Below are 16635 nucleotides of genomic sequence, written 5' to 3' on the forward strand. Positions count from 1 at the left end.
GAGTTTAAGAGGATTAATTACATAAGTTGGGAGGGATATATATCATTTGCTTCATGTGTTTCATGGCAGGTCTAAGAATTATTACTTGTTAATGATTGCTCTCGGTGCTTTATGCCATAATATGCATCTACTTTCTCTCATTCTGCACAAGGGATTTTATGACACAATCTAAACATTTTTCCATTGTAGTCTTTGTGCCTGGTACTCTGACCTGGAATCATCCCAAGAAATCATTAGTTCTTTTACTCTTTATGTGCCACATTTGCACGCCCGACTTAGTCAGTGGCGTGCCAAGCTCGCATATTCTGCTCAAATGCACAAACCCGCCCAAACTAATCGATAAATTACGAAATGCCACAGTACAATAAAAGCGTTTCTCACAATTCGTTCCTGTCACATGTAGCTTGCATGTAATGTGGTGATTGACTATCAGGTGATGTTCCCTACTGAATTTACAAGTAAATTCTAAGTTTCTGTCCCTGTTTTGTGTGAAAAATCATGCCTCTAAGATAATTATGGAGCTTTTGGCCATTAGAAAGAAAAATAATCATAGATTTGTCATACAATTTACATCAAAGCAAAGCTTGGCATTTTCTCTACAACTTCGGTCAATACTTGTCCCGGGTAACAGAAATCTATTAAAGTTACGTAGATTTGATAAACAGAATGTTTCCCAAAAGCATGACTATGTTGCGGTCTCAGTAATGTGGCACACAGGGGGCTTACACCGTGGCACATAAAGAGTAAAAGGGGAATTCCACACCATTTGAAAGCTTGTCTCAAAGACAGAGAAATGTTTTTGTAGTACAACAGTGAAAACTTTATCAAAAACAAATAAAAGTGTGGTAAGTTATGCAATTGTGAGGTTTCACTAATTTTTGCAGAACAGTTTATGAACAGTTACTGTGAATATATGCACATGAAAATCAAAAAGTAAAAAGCGAATTGAGATGAGGGAAGATATTGAATTGTGAAGTTTTGCTAATTTTTGCAAGACAGTTTTCAAACAGTTGATATGAATATGCAAGTGAGTCAGCTGATGATGGAATCACCTCACAATTTTCCATAGATCATGTAAAAGAAAATGATGAAAATTCGATTTTCTGTTATAAAAGCACAAGACATGTTATTCCCGGGCGCATAATTTCAAAATAATGATCAGTCAGATATTATAGGATTATTTGATACTGGGGTATAATTGCATTTGAACCCCCCAAAAAACTGGAAATTATAAGATTTTGTGTATAAAGTATATGGCAACTTGTGAGGTGATGACATCATCAACTCATTTGCATATTTGCATATTTACATTGACTGTTGAAGAAATGCTTTGTGAAAATTAGTGAAGCTTTGTAATTTCATAATTTCCTTAATTCTAATACCACTTTGATCAAATTTTCACTGTTGTGCTTATAATGTTTTACTCTTTCTTCTTAGACTTCCGTGTAATTGGTCTGGAATTTTTCTTTAATTTTGCAATTTGCTGATTTAGGTGGAGTGACACACAATGACATGGTGTGATTTAGCGTGTACATGACCTCAAACTTTCTTAACCTGATCATAAAGCTGTCTCTCTATAATGAAATATTGTCTTTGCGCAACGGACTGAACCCAGTAGCTCACCTTGTATCTTGTGTGTCAAATTGGTACATCTGGTATACATAATCTGTGTTGATCTTTGCATTTGAGATATGTTTTTGAAAAACATTTTTGTTGGCTACTGAAACTCAAAATCAATCCTGACTAATGTATAAAGGGGACTTCACATTCTCTCGCTGGAAGCACATCTTTTATTTGTGACCAAAGAGACTTCGCGTAAGATTATAGTGCATTTTTTCCAAGGTATATTGACAAGAGTTTTAGCATTGTGCTTGTACCGGAGATGGATTTAACCCGTTCTGACTGATGTGTTACCAAGTTTAGCCCGACATGAACTGATAATGTTGCTGGTAAGGTCACCTCTGCCTGCTTGGGCTGCGAAGCTAAAAGACATCACCACTGGGGCAATTTTTTTCTCTCAATGTCAGATTTCAGTTTATGCAAGGAAGAAGCCCATTTATGATTTGTGCATAATCTGAAGAGTGGAATACTGGCTGTATGGCAGGGGGATGAATGCTGTGTGACATAGCTAGCATGTCACTACGACCCTAGTTACTTCCATATTAGGGTGGTGTGCGTCACGCACTCCCCGTCCGTGTGTCGGCACGCACTGGTGGAGGTGGAGGGGAGGGGCGTGAGGACAGAATGACGGGTACAGAGGAGGAGGAGGAGGGAGGAGTTGATTAAGAAGGAGGATTGAGTAAAGTTATCAGTGTGTGTGTGTGTGTGTGTGTGTGTGTGCAATGTGTGTGTGTGTTTGTGTGAAAGGAGAGAGAGATAGAGAGAGAAAGAGACCTGCAGAAGAGATATGAAACCAGGAGGACACACAATTAGCGAGGGAAGAAGTAAAACATACACAAAAAGGCGTGATGGTAAAAGGGAAGTATATAAAAGCATTGGGAATCTGGAATAACATGAGATAATGTGGATGCCAGCAAGAATGAAGGAAAGAGAGAATATTAAATGATGATGGCTCATCTAGGCAGAGAGAAAATGCAGAACAAAAAAAAAAGGTAATTTGTGGATAACATAGAGAAGAGTTGGAAAAGATGGAATCAAGTTAAAGGAACTAATCAGGTACTTTGTATAATATATAAGGAACAGATATTGACAGAGTGAGAGATAGACAGGTCACAGCTAGGTGAAATGGATGAATCAGTAGATCAGAAATGAAAACAATATCTTCAAGAGAAGCAGCAAAGTCTGTAAGTTTTGGAAGGCATTTGAAAGGAATTTTGTTATAGCCAGATGGTGTGTTTCACCGGGAAATCATTAGGAGCAATTAAAAAGAAGAAAATGGAGAAAGAGTCCGAGGTCGAAAGAGAAATAAAGATAATGGAACAATCCATTTTCAGTGATCAGAATGAAGACGAAACTTTATTGGGAGCAGGTGTATGAGGAGTGAAAACCATATTACCATTTTCTTAGAGCTCTACCCAGTGACGTAGGAGGAAAAAAAATCCATGATTATGCAATAAGAGATGGCAGTAATGTGATTAGGCTCATTAGACATCTGTGATGGGTGATTTTGTGTTCCCAAACCAGTTGACCATTTCCGTAATAGAATGGTGGAGAGTTTTGTAATTTGATTATAGTGAGATATATCACTCGACAGTAACAGGATCCTTAGCTTTTTTCTGTAGGAGAATGTATTACAATTAATTCACGGCTGGACTTCTGTTTCATTCTGTTCCCTCCAACTGTGTTCTAGAGAAATAATGAAATTTACATAACCATTTATAGATAACAAAAAACTTACAACTGGTGAAGTTACTTAATTACAGTGGTTAATGATAGATTCTTATTGACTTCAATCAGATATGAGTGTTGCTATTAAGGATTATGGTGAAGTGTTGAAGTCATTATTTGTAAATAAGTAGGATAGTTCAGATGGGTGTCACAAGTACCAGAAGTAGTGTTTAATACATTGATTGATTGATTGATTGATTGGTTGATTGATTGATTGATTGATTGATTGATTGATTGATTGATTGATTGATTGATTGATTGATTGACCGACCGACCGACCGACTGACTGATTCCTGGATGGCATTGCTTTACAATTCCATCAAATTTCAGCAAAGTCATCAAACACTATATTTACGTGTATGCAGAGTATGGTTGTTTTATGCAATTTCAACAATTTTCATTACCCATGTACATCTGTAATATAATAATTACATGTATTATATATCAATTTCCATACAGAATGGTTGCCAACAATAAACAAAAAAGCTTGACTCTTTGGTAAACGATTATAAATAACATTATTGCAGCAAAACAAGGGGGTCCACCATGATGCTCATGGAAGACAGGGATCAGGAAAGAGAGAGAGAGGGAGAGAGAAAGGGGTGTTATTGTTATTCATAGTGTTATTTACTTGCATGTCCTTTCAGTTACAGTATGACATTTTAAGGGAAATGTCTTTGTGTTTTCCTCTGAAATGCCTCCCTAGGTCCTGCTGTAGTTCACTTCTGTTTTCAAATCAAAGCAAATCACTGTTTGACAAGAAATGAATGTTTTAATATCAAATTATTCAGGGCTAAATTTAAAATTGTGCAATGGAAGGCTTTGATATGATTTATAGATGTCTGCATTACTAGTATATTCCTCCATTGTCCCTTTGAAAGTTTGGTACAAGTCTGTTAAGGTTAACACTGAAACACGTAAGATAGGGAAAAGAGGAAATGTAGGAACCAAACTCCCACTTTTCTGAATTGACAGGTTATTATGGTGACTGATATTCAGAAATTATCATGAAATGGGTGTGCAAGTGATTATCCTGATTATACTGCTAGGAATTAATTCCCTTTTTTGCAATACATAGGAAGAAGGAACAAAAAAGAAATGAACACATACTGCATGTATGTAACAGTGCAAGCTGAAACCATACCTGCTTTTAAGTTGGAAATATCTGTGGGAATTCTTGTTTTCTTCATGGTTGAAAAGTCACAGTTGGAACATAATTGATTCATACTTCCGTTCAATTGTGCCCAGCAGTTTGGGTTTGGGGGCAAACATGGCTGCAAGCTGTGAAACCACATGTCAACATGTCAAAGTCTGATGAATGAGAAGGCTTACAAATAGAGGAAAGGTAAAACTGAAAGGGATTGAATAAATGACCAGGAACACATTCATCAGCCTTATGTGCAATCAATCTATATATGCATTTGTGTGTGTGTGTGTGTGAGTGTGTGTGAGTGTGTGTGCCATGGGGTACCAAGCAAAAATCTGCCATTTTGATGGATTAAGTTCTTATAATTATCATTTTTAGAGCTGTACCCTGCAATACCAAAAAAACAAACAAACAAACAAACAAATGTGTGAAAGTAACTTTAGTACTTTATGCAAGAAGATGCTGTGTTAAGTGATCTTAACACAACAATAAATGAATGCTCATACATATGTTACTTCAATCCTATAATTTGATAACTATATTTATCTCTTTGTTCATATCAAAGTATCTAACAATATAACACTAATGTAAGCATGTGCAGCTCAGCAGTGGAGCTCAACAGCCACAGCACCAGTACCACTGCACTATGCACTATGGTCCACAGATGACAGTAAGTAATTATGGGCCTAGCTAGTTTGTGGATTGAAATATCCTCTTTTTGAATTAATCTCCAAAATTTTGATAATATTCTTTCAAAAAATATATAAAACTTATCATTATTATTGTTATTATGGTGAACACATCATAACAGGGGTAGTTACTAAAATTTGGCCGCCATGATAGCAGTGCACATCATCAGAACATGAGATGGTGCTATTTTACGCCACAAGCCGTAACCCGGAGTATGATGGCACCACGGGGTATGGCATGCTGAATCATATACACTGATATATGGGACATCAATGAGTTGAGGGAGTATCTAATTGCTGTGCAGATAGTAAACAATTTACTCTCTATACTCTTCAGACCTTCAGAATTGTTAATGTAGCTATCTAATCTTCATTAAACTGAAACCAAGTATCAGAGGGAAAAAAAAGGTTGTTTGATCTGCCAGGAATATTTCTAACATGCAAATGAACTGGTAATCAAGATATTTTCATTTTCAATGGATGATTGGCAACAAGAAGGAATTGAATCAAAGAATCACATACCAAATACTTTTAATGTTTGTGAGCAAGCTCAGAATATATGACTCATCACATTACATTATACAGGAAGTTATTACTCAGTAATATGCTATATAATCCCATGATGAATAACCATATTCAGATATTTTTCTTTTCTGTGACAATGCAAGGAAAAGTCATCAAATTCCATCTTGATTATGTTTGAATTATTAAAGCCCTGGTAAGACTACAAAGAACAGTGCATAATCTTACTTCCAGATATTCTGCTTCCAGTAGCTTTAACAGTCTGACCGCTAACTTCTTCAAAATTTGTTGGTAAAACTTCCACAGAACTCTTGAGGAAATTATGCATTTAGTTTTGTGTAGCCTGCCTGTGCAAGGCTAAAACTACAAGAACTTTGACCCATGTTAAGATCCATTTCTGTTGTTGCATTCATAGCCATTAAAATTAATTCTTCAAGGTATAATGGTATTTGTACTTTGTCAAGCATGAAAAACAAAGGTCACTGGGAGGCAGTAGAAATAAATCTTTTGATTACCCCACGACAATTATTATTTCTTTTACCTTGATATAATACCATATACCTACATGTGTATGTAACTGTAAACTGGTTTATGAACTTTGTATGTGTGTGTGTTTGTGTGTAGATATTGGTATAGGGCTTCACTGCCTTTTAGTCTGAATGGTATGTTGTGAAAATTGATGGTGCTATCAACTGGAATCTCTCTACTGAAACAAAGGCAGTTCAGTGGTTAAACAGTTATGGCACCGTCGGTATGAAAGAGATATGTGTGAGCTCTGCTTCACTCCATCACCCATCTGGGTGAGGAATTTTGTTTTCGGTTTGTTTCATCTCGGCCGATGACGACGCTGATTATCAGGAAAGAACACACAAACAGGTACACGCATGTGCACATAAACATGTAAAGTGCCTTGTCATGTAGTGATAAACAGATCATGTTTTTTTCTGTGTCGATGAAGTTGGTCCTCCTTCTTCCTTAACTTTTTACCGCCCGTTTCAGTCATCCTGCTTTTGATAGAACTGTGGCCGGCACTTAACAAGGAAGTCAGAGCCATAATGCATCCTCCTGTACATTGTATATATTGTAACCACAGAGGACCATTACTGTGTTTGTAACTGCTGACATCATTTCGTTTAATGTTTGCCCACAACGTAATGGATCCCATTTTCACCAAGCATTCTGTGGTTCTCAAGATGGCTCTATATATCTAATGTGAAGTGACGACTCATTTGGGAATGGTGTCAACAATATGGGGAAGATGGCTAAGAGTGCAAAGGAAAGGGAAAGAAACAACTTAGAGTGAATTGTTATTCTCCACAAAGGTGGAATCTGTATAAACAGTCATCCCTATTTATCATAGAATGGGCCTTGCCTACATACGATGAATGCATGACTGGTGTGAAGAGGTATGTGGTGGTTATTTTTCCTCCGAACACAAGTTGGATTATGTCAGAAAGTACCGTCTCGATTGTTTGAATAATGGAACGGAGTCATCTTCTGCATACTCCTAATTCACTGTCAACTCAAGTTATCTCATTTCTATGACTTTGCCCATCATATGACAATTATTGGCATGTTTTTTATTCCAGTGTTCGTGTCTGTCGAGTATGTGAGAATAATGGTCTTGTTGACATAGACCCAGGCTGTCCCAACGACCTTATGTCTATGTTTATTCAGCCTGGAATTCTTTTGTTACATGCTGCTGGCATTCCTGTGCATTTGATGTCTTTTGTGGTGATTCTACCAGGTGTCAAGGAATTCTCGGAGTGTACATGTCTGTTTGGAGTGTTTGGAATTACAGCGTGTGGTAAACACTATACCATCAATCACTTTTAAAGTCTATCAGTGAAGATGAAAGCAGGACTTATGCTGATTCATTCAAATATCTGTGCAATTTTTTTTAATGAATAACAGAAGGAATCTGTAGATATTGAATGAAACAGAGATGTTACGCATAATGCAGACTATTGATAGTAGTTTAGATTGATGAGTCAGTGAGTGGGTGCATTTCTTTTTTGGTACAAAAATATTTCAGTTGAAATATATAGTATTGATATTAACATTGATAGTGCTTCTGAAAATGAAAATTGCTATTCAGATTGTTGATTTGGGAGATTGTTCAGTTCAAATGAAATAATGGTAGGCAAAATGCATTAAGCCATTCTTGAATAACAAAAAATCCTATACTTTTCAAGTCAGACTTTTGTGGTCTTCTGAATGTTCAGTAAAAAAAAGGAAGAAAGAATGGATTAGGTTCTTTATGTACCTTTGCATACATGTGTTTCATGCATGTGTATAGGTCCACCATCATAACAGCATGTATGATAACGGTGTAAATGTAATAGTGATAACCGAACAGTATTACGGCTACTTCTATAGAAATGTGCTTAGTCATAAAATGGTTTATACGTTCACTGAACTTGGCATTTTTGTCAGCTTTGTGGCCACGTAATAGAAATTGGCACTGTCTAATCCCACATCCTCATTTATAATCTTCTCAATTATACTGAGAAGTACATTATAAACTTGGGTACGTACCAGTATCTAAAATGTGTTTGTCATCATTTACTAGTGCTGTTAATCAAATTCTGCCTTTTGAAACCTTTTATTTTCACAGAATGGAAGCAGTGTAGATCCTGATGAAGCATCCTCAAGTGATAGGTATGTTCACTTTTCTTTGCTTTCCTGTATTTCTTTTTTTTACTGAATTGAAGAAATACATCTGTATCTTAAGAAGATAAAAGATGAATGATTACAATCAATGCATTTCTAGCAAAATTCATTGTTGCTTCAAGCTATTTACCACTCACCTGGAAGTCTCATTGTTGATATTCATGAAAAGCTCTTTAAAGGTGCTTTCAACATCCACATCCACATCCACTTAATTGAGAGAGTGACAGTGTCTGTAAGTGACAGTGGAGTTTGTAAGATTTAAACATGTCCTTCTTGATGGTTGGTTGATGAGGAGATAAATCATTCGCGGATGCGGCCTCGGACAGGGTGGAATATGAGACTATAATCACCTACCTAAACTTAGGTGATGTGTTTATGTAGCTTAACAAATACAGATTACTAAAGAAACCGAGATGGCATTGAAATGATCCATAGTGACTTGTGATGTATTGGAGTCCAGTGGAGTGGTAGACCACTGAAGACATGGAGGTGTATAGGCACATTCACTCTTACGTTACAAATAAAGTTTTCTTGTAGAAGTTGCGTTTTTGCAAAAATGTGTCTGTGTGTTTGTGAATGTGACTTTAATCTGTTGGGGACGAGTCCTGAGTATTCTCAGGCAGGTGTCTATGGGAAATGCGTGTTGTAGCAAAATCAAACCGTCCTCAACGGGTTAAGTATAATATCATTATTGGATAGGCCTATATGTGTATTTCTATTTGTGTTTGGCCATGAGACTATGCAAGTATAAGGGTGAGAGAGTGGGAAAGACAGAGAGAAAAGAGACAAACAGACAGACAGACAGACATACAGATAGACTAGGTCTATATAGGGTAATTTGTCAATCAATTGCAACAAAAACTACACAATAAAAAGAATTCATTAGTTCTCAGCTTTTATGATAGCATGAGAGTGTTGTGTGCTTCTTGGCAATTATAGCAGATCTGGGGGGTGTTTCATCAATTTAGTCAGTGCTGACAAGTTGTCAGTCTGACAATTTCAGTAAAATCCTTGGTTTTGATTGGCTAAGAAGCTCTGGTCCCTGGCTGTTACTATGGTGATTGTTGGAGACTGACAACTTGTCAGAGCTGACAACTTTGATGAAATGGTGCCCAGTGGTATAGCAAAGTCTTCATGAACTCAAGACATCGTACAGTTTTCTCCTTTTGAACTCTTCGTCCAGGTCAGGAAGGATAGAGGCAGATGATGGTGATGACGACAGATCAACAGAGGAACTTCAAAGAGTAAGTTGTCAAGGGATGGTATATTCTGTGATAGATTGATACAATCTAGAATAGTTCCATGAGTAATATTCCCTTCATTCAATATGCTCTTTTAAAATGTATCATGCTTGTTCCAAGAATAAGAAGGTTGGGGATTGGTATTACAGTGGACTTCTGTTATAACAAGGTCCTTGGGTCTGGAAGTTTTCTTTAGTTATATCAAAATTTTGTTATAACCAAAGATTTAACAATAAAGATCAAAGAGCGGACAATGTTTTGGCCTGAATTTTTACTTCGTTGTAACCGGAATTTCGTTATAACTGTGTTCGTTATAATGGGAGTGTAATGTACGTTGTTTTTGTTAGGACAGTCACATGTTTGTTTTTTTTTTTTTTTCACATTTGAATCTTTAGAATTGGCATACCAACTCCATAACATTAATTTTGCTCACCATTATTGACATGTGCTCTTTCTCTATTGATTAACATGAAATTTATTGTCTTGTAGGGTCGGCTCAGGAATTGTATTCTAATGTTTTCTTTTTGTGTTATTTACCTACCTTTAAACATTTCTGAGTATCTAGGGTACTGTGCTGTTTGTGACATTACCATAGTTTTGTTGCTGGTAGAATCGTGAAAGACATACCCGTGACCGTGGAAACCTTTCATTGAAAATGTAGGCCTTGAAGCCTGTGTATGTTTGTGTCATGATGTTACCAGGTGGCTTTTTGTCATTCCCTCTAGCGTCCTCGTAATCGACGAACATAATGGAAAGTCACATATTCTTCTCATCTTATTCCCACTTTGGTATTATATTCTGTTCTAAGTTTGAGTGTCTTTGATGTTTTATTAACAATTAGCTTTGAAGAATGAGATGATCAGCACTGTGTGTGAATCATTTGTGTAATTTCAAATTTCTGTATAAATATTTGGTGTGATTAATAAGATTGGACAGCATGCTATGCTGTGTGGACACTTTTCTTAATACTAACATTATTTTGCAACTAAGCCTCAGGAATTTCCATTTGATCACTTAGGAATGAATAGTCTTTCTACCACATCTCTTGTAGACATCAGTATACCTTTTTTAGGTTCACACATAATGTGAAATGTGAAAGATTTGAATAGCCTTTTAAACAAGTAATCCATTATCTTGTCTTTACAATCATATATTATCAGTATGAATGTAAAAATTGTTAGAACCAAAATCAAGCAAATGAAATGTGTTAGATAAATGTGAGTTTTCTTGGGTATAGCTACTGAAATTGGTATGAGAATGTTTGTAATGGGTTGGGGGAAAATTGCTGTGCTCAAGATTTTGGCAGATGTGTGGGAGGAGAAATAGATTCTTTTTACTTACATTGCATCATGCAGGGCTGCTGAATATTGATGAATATTTCTCAGTACTTTTATACAAAATAGTCAAGAAAAAAAAATTATGTAATGTATGCATTAAAAGGATCTCAAAGAATGTAAGCATGAGAATTTTAATTATATGTTGTATTACAGAATGATGACACAAATTTATTTGTACAGTGGTGTGTCTAAGTGTAGAAGGCTTCCACAAGGAAGTCTGCAGGTCTCAAGGCTAGCTGTATCCAGCAGGATTCTATTCAGGCAGAACAATGTTCGGACGTCACTCTTCTCTTTTTCTGCTCTACTTAGGAGCGATGTGTGATGGAATTTCTGTGTTCCACAGAGTATTATGAGAAAGTCAAAAGTCAATTTGTGTTAAAGGGTTCATCTGAGAACAGTGCTCTCCATTTAGTTGTCTACGTCTGTCGTGTAAGGTTGTTACCATGGTACGAGGATGACTGTTAACAAAATAATACATTTGGTCCTTTATTGGCCACTTCAGTACATTGAACCTGGCATACCTTGTCCTGGTTTAAGATTACAACATTCATGTCAATGTCAATAGATAAAACTGTTTGCAGAACATAGCAGTATTGTAGTCTTTGTGTGAATTTGAAAGCATGCAGAGATGATATGCTATGACTTCTTGTGTGCGGTGCCAAAATTTATACATTTCAGCCGATAGCACTCACTGATGATGCATATAGATGCAAAGACAGTAAACATATTCTTTATCATACTTTTCCTGATGAAGCAATGCATCTCACTCCTCTGATGTAAAATTAATATGATAAATGTACAGCAAAATGGTTTATTTTCTCCCCAGTATATCTAAAATATATCTCTTGGGGGTATCGTCTTCTTGAAGTGGTGTTCATAAAGTAGGATTATCAAAGACAAGATGTAAAAGTATATTCTCTGTTTACAAAGCACATAGGCACTACATTTGTGATATGCACTATAAGAATATGTATTATTATTATTATTATTATTATTATTATTATTATTATTATTATTATTATTATTATTATTATTATTATTATTATTATTATTATTATTATTATTATTATTATTATTATTATTATTATTATTATTATTATTATTATTATTATTATTATTATTATTATTATTATTATTATTATTATTATTATTATTATAATCATCTCTGAATGTCCAAAAGATGGAAGTACTCATGCTGTGGTTCTAAGAATGTTGCATGGAGCAGTTCTTCATTTGAAATGTTGTATTTCTTTGATTCTAAATATCAGTTGATGTAATCATTTCCTCTTTCTGTGCATCCTTTCATTTCCTTTCCCCCTGCATGGTCCTGATCCCTCCTCCCACCCATCAATGGTTTGCATGAATGGTCTCGACCTAATCCCTCCTGGCATCGTTTGAATCCCTCTCGCTGGCTTGCCATTGGTCAGATGTACAATCGGCAGCTGCGAGCCAACAAGAGACTCCAGAGGAAACTGAACCAATCAGAGGAGAGGATACTCCTACTGGAGGAAGAAGTCCGCATTCTCACCCAAGTATAGCTTCTCTGCAGAGCTTCCTTTCCTTCTAGTCAGAGCTGCAAATATTTCAAAAAAAAATATATATGTATATGCAGAGAGAATCAGAGACATACATGTTCCTTCTGCTTCTTTCACTTTCCTTTTATGTTTTATTTCATTCTTTTTTTTGGGGGGGGGGGGAGGGGAGTGGCAATGGACGATGTTACTAAAGGGGCTTTCACACAGGACCTGCATAGAGTTGCATACTGACTACGCAGAAATAGGCCACGTACGCATGAAAATTATTTTGACAGAAGCGAGCGATCGCACGAATGAGAAAAGAAGTGTTTGGGTAAATATTTAGATCCAGCCTCGACATATTTTTCATCAGACTGGTATGGGGTAGTGTACTATTGCATTGGCATTGGTGTAGATGAGCTTTTGGTTGCATACTATATTGCATAGACATGGCGTACAGTAGGGCAGTGTTGCGTAGACTTACGTCTAAACTCTGTATTTTTGCATCCTATGCTCTAAACAATTTGAATTCTTTTTTTCTTTTCTTTTTTGCATACCGTACATACCCCTTTGTGTCACTTGGTGTATTGTTACAGTGGTTGGCATAGGCACAGTGTAGGGCAGCATAAGCTTGGTGTAGTCAGTGCGCGCTACTACGTAACTCTGTGCAAGCCCAGTGTGAAAGCCCCTTGAAGTAAAATGAGGTTATAACAATCTGTCACCAAAGTCTCAGCTGCAAATTGCAAAATGGGCAACATGAATGTCTTGTCCTATTTTTTTCAAAGTTATTTTGAATGATGCATAACATTCATATAAAAGTGGGATGAAGCGCAAAGTTTCAAAGAAATGGATTCAATAATGCACAAGAAGCATCTTCTTATGTTCTTCAAACATGGATTTTGATATTTCTTTGTGTTTCCAGAAATCATTATCCTCGTACCCAGGGGATATTGTGAAAATTTTTTTTCATTGTTCTGAATTTGTCCCTCTACGTTCTATGTTTCATATTGACCCTGCTCCCATTCTTTGATTGTGTTTTCTGTGTCAAGCATAGCATTCTAGCAGTGTTCAGTACTGCATGCGTACAATCTAAATGAAACACACTGAGAGTGAAATCACACTTTGCTGTTTGTGAAACTTATTCTAGATTGCCTGTTTAGTACAGCATCTTCACAGAAGAATATGCATGGATGATGACCTTATGTGGATAGAAATTATTCTAGGATGCTCCCATATCCCCCATTTGTGTTAATTGTGTGTCCCTGCATATATTCCTTTCAAATGAAATGTATAATTATAGTGGTATTGATATAGAAGGCATGTGGTTGCATACGCTAGCATGTATTGATATCAGGATATGGTAGAATTGCCTGGTGCCAGTAGATATGATACTAATAATCAAGTCTTTTACCATATTGCCGTGTAAAAATCGATTAATTTTCAAATATATATTCAGCTTAGTCTGCATTTTTTTTTTCTTCTGTGTAATTTGTATTTATTTCATCTGAGAGTCTTCAGATAACAAGCACAAAAGAAAAAAAAAATGTGTGCAGTAGGGAAAAAAAAAAGAAACTGATCTCTGGGATTTTTATTTCACTCATGATTTCTGATGTACCAGAAGATTGCCTGTGGTCATCAATTCACAAAGCAAGCTGAATGGTTTTATAACTATATCAGACAAATTATGTACACGAGCTCAGCCAAGACAATTGATCTGAAATGAACTGTGCAGATGAATAGAACATGATTTTAAGAATAATGTAATGTAATCATCTGAGCAATTTCTACTGTAAAGATCTACGGTGCAGTCAAGCATATACTTGACCTTATCTACAACCTGACAAAAAAACCACCCAAAACAGAAATGTTATATGCGTCACTTTCATTGAAAATATAAGTTGTAGGCTATATCTGTGTCATATCAGTTTGAGTAATAAGATTCGTGCTTAGTGAGCACATCCAACCATCAGTTTTTATCCCTCACTCATGTGCAAATAAAGCAAATAAAACACACTTCAGATACAACCATATGGTGCTCTTAAGTTAACCTGTTTTTATATCTCTGTTAGGAACAAACTAGGTTGTTTTCAATCAGACAGAGTTAAGGAAGTTGTCCAGATCATCCCTCCTGTGCTGTAAATCTGCTTGGTGGTTGGAGCACTTCCAGACTATTTTCCTCATTAAAAGACACTTGCCCATTTCTGATGTTTTTCTTGTGATTCGTTTTCAGGATTTGGAAGCTGCGGAGGATGACTTGGACCAGGTCAAGGATGAGAACAAGGCATTACTCAAGGCGCTTGCCAAGTTGGGCAGCTAGGCCACAGTCACTGACCCTCAGAAACCCCCTCAGGCCCGGGGAGTAGCCGGGGCTTGGACCAGCCAAGACCACTGTGTATCACTATCACCAGATTCAGGAGCACAACACATTGCTCCTTCTTCCCACCACAAACGCTACCCCTACCCCTCCCCCCCCCCCCCCCCCTTAAACAAATGAACCCAGGACACTTGAGACATCTTCATCTGGAGCAGATTTACCAATGCCTGTAGTAAACTGAGGGGGCACAAGGGCACCAGAAGAACAGTTACCCCACCCCCTCACCCTTGGGGGTAGTTTAGAATAGAGAGCATTGCACTTGATACAATTTCTCTGAGCACTCCATCTTCACACTAATGCTGGGTCATGATCCTTGGTGGATTGTTCATAGATGCGCAGTGATTTAAAAGCATGCAAGAAATTTCCTTTGGCGAATTATCTCATGAAAATCAACACGAAGATCAGTGCGATGGGCCCATAAATTGCAGCTACTGTCACATTTAAGAAATAAAATCAAAATGGAATAGCATATGGCAGTCATGTCACAGAACTGCTTATCAGAAACGCATTTTCAATTTATGTAATGAAAGTCAAGATGTAAGCTGTACACTTCGGAAGAGTTTAAGAGATAGAGAAATAAGTTTGAAAGCCCCAATTGAGATAGAACCCACTTTCAAAATAAATATATATATTTTGTGCATTTTATTATGTTCAGAATTACTCTTTAAGACTAATTAATATTTTGAAATAGAATGCAGTGGACTGAGCATGAGTGTTTACCTGATATTTGTAGGGGGACAACCATTTCACAGCATATGGAATTGTTTTGGAGAAATGTACACTTGTCTAAAAGAGATTATCATATCATTATCAACTTGCCTTTGGCATGAATGGTTCTGAGGAGAAACAGACAGACAAGTCGTGGCTCTTTATATAAATATGTGTAAATATATATTAGCATCTCTGTACAGATTCCTCTTACTGTTTTGTAACTACTCAGATAATGTCTGCAATTTTCATTTTATCATGACTTAGTCACAAGGAGTGTCCCTGCACTGGACAAGTTTAGGTGGATTGGAATCACTCCAGGGCCCCCATTCCATAAAAAGTTGATATGATAGCAACTCTTGCTGGAATAGCAATTGTCATGGTAATGACAAGAATCCAGCTTCCTGATTGGCTGTTGCTATATGGGAAGCTGCCATTCCAGCAAGAGTTGTGTATCCTAACATCTTTTATGAAATTGGGCCCAGTTTTCCTTGTATTTGAAAGCAATAATGCTGTTACATTCATGCAGTTTAGCAGGATGTGTACGAAAAAGAAAAGCATAATCATTATAGAATATGTATGTAACATATTTTCAGAGAAATTACACATATTGATGGTAAGTCTGTATATATCTTCTAAATAATATTTTGTTCTTTTTCTCTCTTTGAATCTCTTCCTGTGTTGTTAATACATCAGTAAATCAAAATGACTTCAGCAGAAGCTTGTTGAAGGTATTTCTTATGCTTAAAAAAATATCATGGTGAAACAGTATTGCACTACACACTAGTATGACCATAGCCCTCCTGCTTATCACGTGTCTGAATGATTGCACTTGTAATGGTATGCATAGTGCTTGACTCCCAACGATGGTCTCATAATCATCGATGAAATTACTTATTGTCTAATGATGTGAAGGGTTTATGTAACAGAGTCTAACTACAAGCATAAAAAAAGAAGTTCCTATCTAAAGAATTATTGTGCAATGAGCCTATGTTATTACTCCACTTTTGCCTATATGCAGTGAAACAAACAGAAAAAAAAAAACAATTTCTCACTATTCTTTATCTATTTCCTTGTTACTT

At 36.5% G+C, this 16635-nt stretch overlaps 1 protein-coding gene across 2 annotated transcripts in view; it reads left to right on the forward strand.

Moving 5' to 3' along the window:
- Positions 1-15867, forward strand: part of LOC140228280 (uncharacterized) — a 73034-nt gene extending 57167 nt beyond the window's left edge. For both annotated transcript variants that reach the window (XM_072308505.1, XM_072308506.1), the window contains 4 exons: positions 8324-8367; positions 9563-9623; positions 12385-12489; positions 14702-15867. In XM_072308505.1, the coding sequence (XP_072164606.1) occupies positions 8324-8367; positions 9563-9623; positions 12385-12489; positions 14702-14788 (297 nt within the window). In that variant the 3' untranslated portion in view covers positions 14789-15867. The remainder of the gene's footprint in view (positions 1-8323; positions 8368-9562; positions 9624-12384; positions 12490-14701) is intronic.
- The last annotated feature ends 768 nt before the right edge of the window (positions 15868-16635 follow it).

This window comes from Diadema setosum, chromosome 5 (assembly GCF_964275005.1).
Source record: "Diadema setosum chromosome 5, eeDiaSeto1, whole genome shotgun sequence".
NCBI classification, from domain to species: Eukaryota; Metazoa; Echinodermata; class Echinoidea; order Diadematoida; family Diadematidae; genus Diadema; species Diadema setosum.